Source organism: Aulonocara stuartgranti (assembly GCF_965226115.1).
Source record: "Aulonocara stuartgranti genome assembly, chromosome: 7".
Classification (NCBI taxonomy): domain Eukaryota; kingdom Metazoa; phylum Chordata; class Actinopteri; order Cichliformes; family Cichlidae; genus Aulonocara; species Aulonocara stuartgranti.
The window spans coordinates 2,559,459-2,566,962 of record NC_138945.1 but is presented as its reverse complement, the minus strand read 5'-3'; the positions used below and the strand labels follow the sequence as shown (position 1 = coordinate 2,566,962).

The 7,504-nt window shown below is 45.5% G+C and overlaps 1 protein-coding gene and 1 long non-coding RNA gene across 2 annotated transcripts; both read left to right on the top strand.

Moving 5' to 3' along the window:
* Window positions 1-368: 368 nt before the first annotated feature.
* Window positions 369-3,387, top strand: LOC309711729 (uncharacterized protein; the record flags this gene model as incomplete). Its single annotated transcript, XM_082542194.1, has 3 exons — window positions 369-511; window positions 610-665; window positions 2,561-3,387. The coding sequence occupies exons 1-3, from the start codon at window positions 486-488 to the stop codon at window positions 3,385-3,387; spliced, it is 909 nt and encodes a 302-aa protein (XP_082398320.1). The 5' UTR covers window positions 369-485.
* Window positions 3,388-6,326: 2,939 nt separating this feature from the next.
* Window positions 6,327-7,142, top strand: LOC309709465. The gene is made up of 2 exons (XR_014277522.1): window positions 6,327-7,003; window positions 7,088-7,142. It is a non-coding gene; the product is annotated as an uncharacterized lncRNA (long non-coding RNA).
* Window positions 7,143-7,504: the final 362 nt, after the last annotated feature.

The window sequence follows — 7,504 nt, the reverse complement described above, 5'->3', positions numbered from 1 at the left end:
AATGCTATAAATACAAAGAAATATAATATAAATACTCTTTCTGCCACGATGCCACGTCACTGTTTGAAAGCCACATTACTGCCACCTACTGGAGCGTGGGTGGGAAAATAGCAGGAAAAAATAACTACGTTGTCTCCTTCAATCCTGTAACGGGAAGATATTCAAATGAAAGATTTTGTAATTCTGTGTTGCTGTCCTAAACAAATTCCTCAGGTTGCTAAATATAGCCACTAATTTCTTCTCTCTCCCTCACACGTGTATGGGGGAGGGAAGTTGACCTGTTGGGTACCTCAGTTCAACTTCTCATTAAAACAGGCTAATTGGAAACACCTGCAGTAGGAAGGACCTATAAAGACAGCAGCATGTCCTGAACACTTGACTCAGAAGCACACTGGTGTTTGGCTGGAGTAGCTGACAGGGCACCACTGCATGCACAGTCTGGTTGGAGGGTTTGTGAGGACACAGCGAGTGCAGCTGCAGCAGTCATGGCTGCTCGGTTCCTCATTGCAAGGTACCACGTTTAAATGTGCTTTCATGATCTACACTTCCTGTACTCAAATGTGGACCTTTGTCTGGTTTTATCTTTACTGTATTTGTGCTGTTTGACAGGTTTTTACTGCTTTATGTTTTGAGTGATGTGGACTACTCCTCAGCTTTTCCAGGAGGTGAGCCTTACTTGCATCTTGTTGTTATGAATTTTGTCCAAAGCCTGTAGCAAATAACATTTTCAGCCTGTGCTGAAACAACCTGCTCCACAGTTAAAAAAAACTATAACAACTTACTGCCTTACCTGAAGAGTCCAGCAAAGTCATGCCTGCACGCAGAACCTGGAGCATCTCTTTAGAAAACACTTAATCATTCTTTAGATTCAAGATTCTTGGGGAAAGTATGAAGTCCTTCAGTGGGTACTAAACAGGAGACAAAACAACCTTGGGAACAGCTAATATTCTAGAGCACATAATTAATACATTAGAAGTCTTTGAAAGCTGACTGTTAATGCCACTGTGTGCCACTAAATGGGTCTGCAGTCTACCTTTGTAAGGACAACGCAGCCAATGGGCTAAAGTTCTGTCATGTCCAAATCAGCAGGTTAAATTTGGTTTGCTTTGGAAGCAGAGAATTGAAGTGGATAAAATGTATCAGACACTGAGAAATGTCACCAGAAGACTCTAAAGAATTGAATGTTTCTGATGCTAGAGCAACGTTAAACTGGAAATGCTGATTAGATCCAGTGGTGGGACAAAGTATTCCAGACCAAACCAAAAAGCCAGGTTTTCTTCATCTAAACTGGCTTGACAACATCTAAAACGCCAGTTGAAGGTGACTGGTGTTAAGGTTCTTGGTGTTTTGTATACAGCACACTTCCAACAAAGTGCTTTACAGACTAAAGTGTAAAATGCACAACAATAATAAAATTTTTAGAATAATAAAAATATAAAATGATACAATAAGATAAACATCTGCAGCAACAGTGACCAAAGCTGTAAAATTTGATGTTTGGGTCAACATGTGCTGAAAGTCAGTCCATTAAAGCTGTGTCTTTTTGAAACGTAAGATGTTCCAGTGTTTGTGCAGATCCAGTATTTAGAGGCAGGGGTGTCCAACTCCAGGCCTCGAGGGCCAGTGTCCTGCAGGTTTTAGATCTCACCCTGTGTCAACACATCTGAATCAAGTGATTAGTTCATTACCAGGCCTCTGGAGAACTTCAAGGCATGTTGAAGAGGTAATTTAACCGTTTGAATCAGCTGTGTTGGATCAAGGACACATCTAAAGGAAGGGGTTTGGTCGTTTTCATGATGTAAAAACACAACTTGAATCCTGTAAGGAAGCCAGTGTAGGGAGGCTAGCACTGGGGTTATGCTCCATCAGTTTGATACCTGTCAGCAGACAAACGGCTGCATGTTGGCCCACCTGAAAATGGTAAATTGAGGACTGGTCCAAACCAAAAAGTGGAGAGCCTCGCACTAGTCCAAACTGCAACTGAATGAAAAGATGGTAACAAACAGCTAAATCCTCTTCATGGCACTGAAAACTAACCCTTTGTAAAGTTTTAAACACAGGGAAATATCTGTTTATGTAAATACTTTCGGGAAGAAACTGAAATGACTGATTCTAGAAGCAAATTTCACTTGCTTGGCCCACGTCGTCATTTTAGGGTTGACAGTGTTTTAGTAGGTTAAGGTGAATGGCTTGGCCAGTTGAGCTGCGGTTTGGGGAAGACCTCAAAGGGTACTGGCAGCGGCTCCCAGGCCTGGCAGATCCCCTGTGTACTAAATGGATGTGAAGAAGATAAAGAATTTAAAAAAGGGGAGGCAGGGTCTGTGCAAAAAGGTTTCTTTAGCTGCAATTATCTGCATTTCTTGCCGCCTTACAGATTAGGAAACACAAATTTTGGTCCACTCAGAGAAGACCTCTGTCAAATTTAAGTCACTTTCCTCCTGTTAAGATAAATCTGCATCAGTATACTGAAAAACTGTAGATGTGTTTTTTCTTTTTTTTTTGTTTGTTTGTTTTTTTTAAGCTTGGTATAATCTGTATTCTTACCCATGTTCTCTCTCAGCCACAAGTCCTGTGCAGCCTAGAGCGTGGCAGGGTGGAAGAGAGGAACACGATGTGTATGGAAGTCCTCGTCCTTTCCAGGACATGAGGGCTCTGCGGCCGACAGATCCAAAGATCAACCCTAATGTGCACGATCAGGTCCAAGTCCAATCCCCGAGCTCGTATCAGCCACGCTCCAATATTCCCGCCCACAGACCCATGGAAACGTATCCGCTCCAGCCTCAAGCACACAGAAACCACCTTGTGGCCAAGCCCAGGAGCTTTGACTTGAGCCTGAGGATTCCTTTTGCTCAGTCTCGTGATGGTGCTAATCCTCCTCGGTACGGACCAAGCGGCTTTATTATTGACAACAGTTTTAATAATCCCGGCAGACGCCATGGCCATGACGCTTCCAAGCTGGGCTACCAGTTCAGCTTATCCGTTCCCTTTTCACGAGGTTCTCCACGCCGCCAGGAACATCACGGCGGACATCGACACAGGCCTGAGGAAGCTGATTTGGGTCACCAAAGACCGCAAGTTTATGTGCCGGCCCATACAAGGCCGCACCCCAACGAGCAGCAGCAGCATCATCATCATCGTGAGCATCATCATCGTGACGAAGGCCGCCCTGGTCGGGTCTCTGCATTTCCGGAGCCAGATGGACTGGAACGCCCATCAAGGCCGCGCCATCCTCAGAGATATGTCGACCCTTACAGTGGCTACTACAACTACCACATGAATCCTACGTGGAATGACTACTGGTGGTATTACCATGGACCTCACTGGGGTCATGTAAAGCATCCATCTTCTGACCCTTGGCCAAATTTCCATCGGTCAGCTTCAGACTGACATGGATGGAAGAGACGAGCCAAACTCGCAGGGCTCAGGTGGGTCACTGGTTTTTGGATATTACAACATGGCATTTCTTGATGGTTAAAACCTGTTCCTCATATTTCTTCCTCCTCCACAGCTCTACAGTGCAACAAGGATCTCCTGTATTTATCTAAAATAAAGTGTGAAAGCTCTCCTGCAGTTTCTCTCGTCTTCTGTCAGGTTGAAAGAATAGCTGAACATTTGGGTTGAGGTTGATCTTTAGAGCTAATGACATTCATGTGTTTGCAAGCAAGAAGCAACAAGTCTATGCCCGAATATTAAAAGCCACTGACTCTGCAGCTCACTAAATATTTGGGTGATGTACATTTTGAACTGCATCTAGAGATGCAACTGAGCCCAGTATTTCACAATTATCGCAGGCTTGACACAAAATCAAGTGTCCCGTCTTTGAGCCAACTCTAGCCCTCACTTTCACTAGAGCTGCCATTTAAAAGTCCCCGAGAGTGAATCAGACGTTCCATCCTTCAGTAGTTGCTTGCATACAAACTTGAAATGGTTTTGGAACTTTAGTCGAGTGCCTGTCATAAGATTTTAATATTGCTACTCCTTAATCCAGTGCATCATTGTGGAAGAACTGTAAAATGGTTCTACTTCAAGTATTCTGTGCTGGCTGACAGTGGGGCTGATGGTAGGGGGAGTGGCAGAACATCTGTAAAGATGTGTTTGAGGGTTTTGTTAAAAGCTGAACCTCCAAGGTTTGCAAAAGTCAATAGCAATGCACAAAACACAAAGTCCATCATTATTCAAATAAGTTTCTTTAAAGAGGTTGAAGCACAGCAGTGACGCATCACAGCATAAAGGAAATGTGCAACAGACTAGAAAAATGCAGCAGTGCACTGGCACAATGAACGTCCACTAGGTGACAGGTACGTGCTCTGCAAGAGCAATCGCCTAAAACATGTGTTTGAAGGAACTGGTGAGCAGAAATTGAATTGTATGTTGGTGCTCTGTTTTGCAGAGAGCAAAAATTAGAATACAATAAGAATAAATACAGTACACAGCTGTACAGAATAGAATAAAATAATATACTATATACAGTAGAATAAAATAGAATAAAAATATACAATAAGATAAAAATAGAATACGAATGCTATATACAACTGAGTAAAAATACAACGATGACAGAAAGTATTATTGCACATGTATGGATATGTGTGTGCTTGATCAGTTAAAGTCTTTATTATGGAGTCTGACAGCAGTGGGGAGGAAAGACCTGCGAAATCTCTCCGTCCCACACCGTGGGTGCCGCAGTCTCCCACTGAAGGAGCTGCTCAGTGCTGTCACAGTCTGCTGCATGGGGTGGGAGATGTTGTCCAACAGGGATGACAGCTTAGCCGCCGTTCTCCTGTCACTCACCACCTCCACTGGGTCCAGAGGGCATCCTAGAACAGAGCTGGCCCTTCGGATCACCCTGTTCAGTCTCTTCCTGTCCCCAGCAGAGATGCTGCCGCCCCAGCAGACCACGCCATAAAATATAGCAGAAGCCACCACAGAGTCATAGAAGGTCTTCAGGAGTGGGCCCTCCACCCCAAACGACCTGAGTCTCCGCAGCAGGTACAGCCTGCTCTGCCCTTTCCTGTAGAGGGCGTCTGAGTTATGAGTCCAGTCCAGTCTGTTGTTCAGATGAACACCAAGGTACCTGTAGCTGTCCACAGCCTCAATGTCCATACCCTGGATGTTCAATGGTTGCAGTGGAGAATGCTTGTGCCTGCGGAAGTCTACCACCAGCTCCTTGGTTTTACTGTCGTTGATCTGGAGGTAGTTCAGCTGGCACCAGTCCACAAAGTCTTGGGTCAGACCTCTGTACTGCTTGTCGTCCCCATCAGTGATGAGGCCGACTATTGCAGAGTCATCAGAGAACTTCTGCAGGAAGCACTGGGTGGAATTGTGGGAGAAGTCTGCAGTGTAGATGGTGAAGAGGAACGGAGCCAGAACCGTTCCCTGTGGGGCCCCCGTACTGCAGACGACCCTGTCCGACACACAGCCCTGAGTCCTCACATACTGTGGTCGGTCGGTGAGGTAGTCCAGGATCCAGGTAGTGAGGTGATGGTCCACTCCAGAGTTCTCCAGCTTGTCCTTCAGAACCGAGGGAAGAATGGTGTTGAAGGCACTGGAGAAATGCTCCTGCTGTCCCCAAACCAGGTCAAACCGACTTATCTGTTCCCTCTTCATCAGTACAGATATGATTGGATCAAGGCAACCCTTCTTGAACTAGTGCCTCCGAAACACAGGAGCAGACTCATGAGCCAGGTCATGTAAAACCACAAAGTCCCACTCTGCATGAAACAGAAGGCCTTTCTTCAACTGTGAAACCACACTGCAATAGACTTTTGAGCCAAGTAGAAAACGAGTTAAAGAAGGAAAATGAAAGAAAAATAAGATGTTCTTTGTGTACAGGCTGTGATCAGCTGATCTGGGCTACTGCTGCTCTGAGGTTTACTGCTCTTTGTGGATTTACACAACCGAATTTAACAAGATGTCAGCAGGTGTTTTATGAGTTGTACTATTCCATCCTCTACACTGACAGTTTGTTTTTCCGCACGTTTCACAGCATGAAGAAACACGATGTCACATGTACAGATCGGTATCTCATTGAAAACCACGAGGCTTTACATTTGCAGTTGATCAAATCCCACTGAGCAGAGGTTAATGATAACATCTCTTCTTCCTCTCCTCTCCTGTCCTGTCTTTCTTATCTTTCTCCATCTGTGAGTGAAGTTAGCTCTCTTTCTTTTGTCTCCCTGTGAAATACAACAGCTGGGCCTTCAGCTGCAGCACGCTGTGTCACAGTCTCACTGTGTTTGCTGATGTTTGTTGAGCTGACAGAAACGCTGCATTTGAAATTACCTGACACTGAAAAACTTTTACTCCCTTTATTTGTGTTTTCTTACTGTGCACGATCAGGTCCAAGTCCAATCCCCGAGATTGTATCAGCCACGCTCCAATATTCCCGCCCACAGACCCATGGAAACGTATCCGCTCCAGCCTCGAGCACACAGAAACCACCTTGTGGCCAAGCCCAGGAGCTTTGACTTGAGCCTGAGGATTCCTTTTGCTCAGTCTCGTGATGGTGCTAATCCTCCTCGGTACAGACCAAGCGGCTTTATTATTGACAACAGTTTTAATAATCCCGGCAGACGCCATGGCCATGACGCTTCCAAGCTGGGCTACCAGTTCAGCTTATCCGTTCCCTTTTCACGAGGTTCTCCACGCCGCCAGGAACATCACGGCGGACATCGACACAGGCCTGAGGAAGCTGATTTGGGTCACCAAAGACCGCAAGTTTATGTGCCGGCTCATACAAGGCCGCATCCCAACGAGCAGCATCATCGTGATGAAGGCCGCCCTGGTCAGGTCTCTGCATTTCCGGAGCCAGATGGACTGGAACGCCCATCAAGGCCGCGCCATCCTCAGAGATATGTCGACCCTTACAGTGGCTACTACAACTCCCACATGAATCCTACGTGGAACGACTACTGGTGGTATTACCATGGACCTCACTGGGGTCATGTAACGCATCCATCTTCTGACCCTTGGCCAAATTTCCATCGGTCAGCTTCAGACTGACATGGTGGGTCACTGGTTTTTGGATTTTACAACATGGCATTTCTTGATGGTTAAAACCTGTTCCTCATAATTTCTTCCTCCTTCACAGCTCTACAGTGCAACAAGGATCTCCTGTATTTATCTAAAATAAAGTGTGAAAGCTCTCCTGCAGTTTCTCTCGTCTTCTGTCAGGTTGAAAGAATAGCTGAACACTTGGGTTGAGGTTGATCTTTAGAGCTAATGACATTCATGTGTTTGCAAGCAACAAGTCTATGCCCGAATGTTAAAAGCCACTGACTCTGCAGCTCATTAAATATTTGGGTGATGTACATTTTGAACTGCATCTAGAGATGTAACTGAGCCCAGTATTTCACAATTATCGCAGGCACTCCAATTTATGTAGAAACTCCATTCGGCCATCGAATGACACTTCAGTCGAATTCCTGCTCTGAGGAGTCTCAAGCTGGGATCGCTGCCTGCCAAGACACGAGATTAGCCACCCAAACTGTCAGTTTTGGCAGACTAT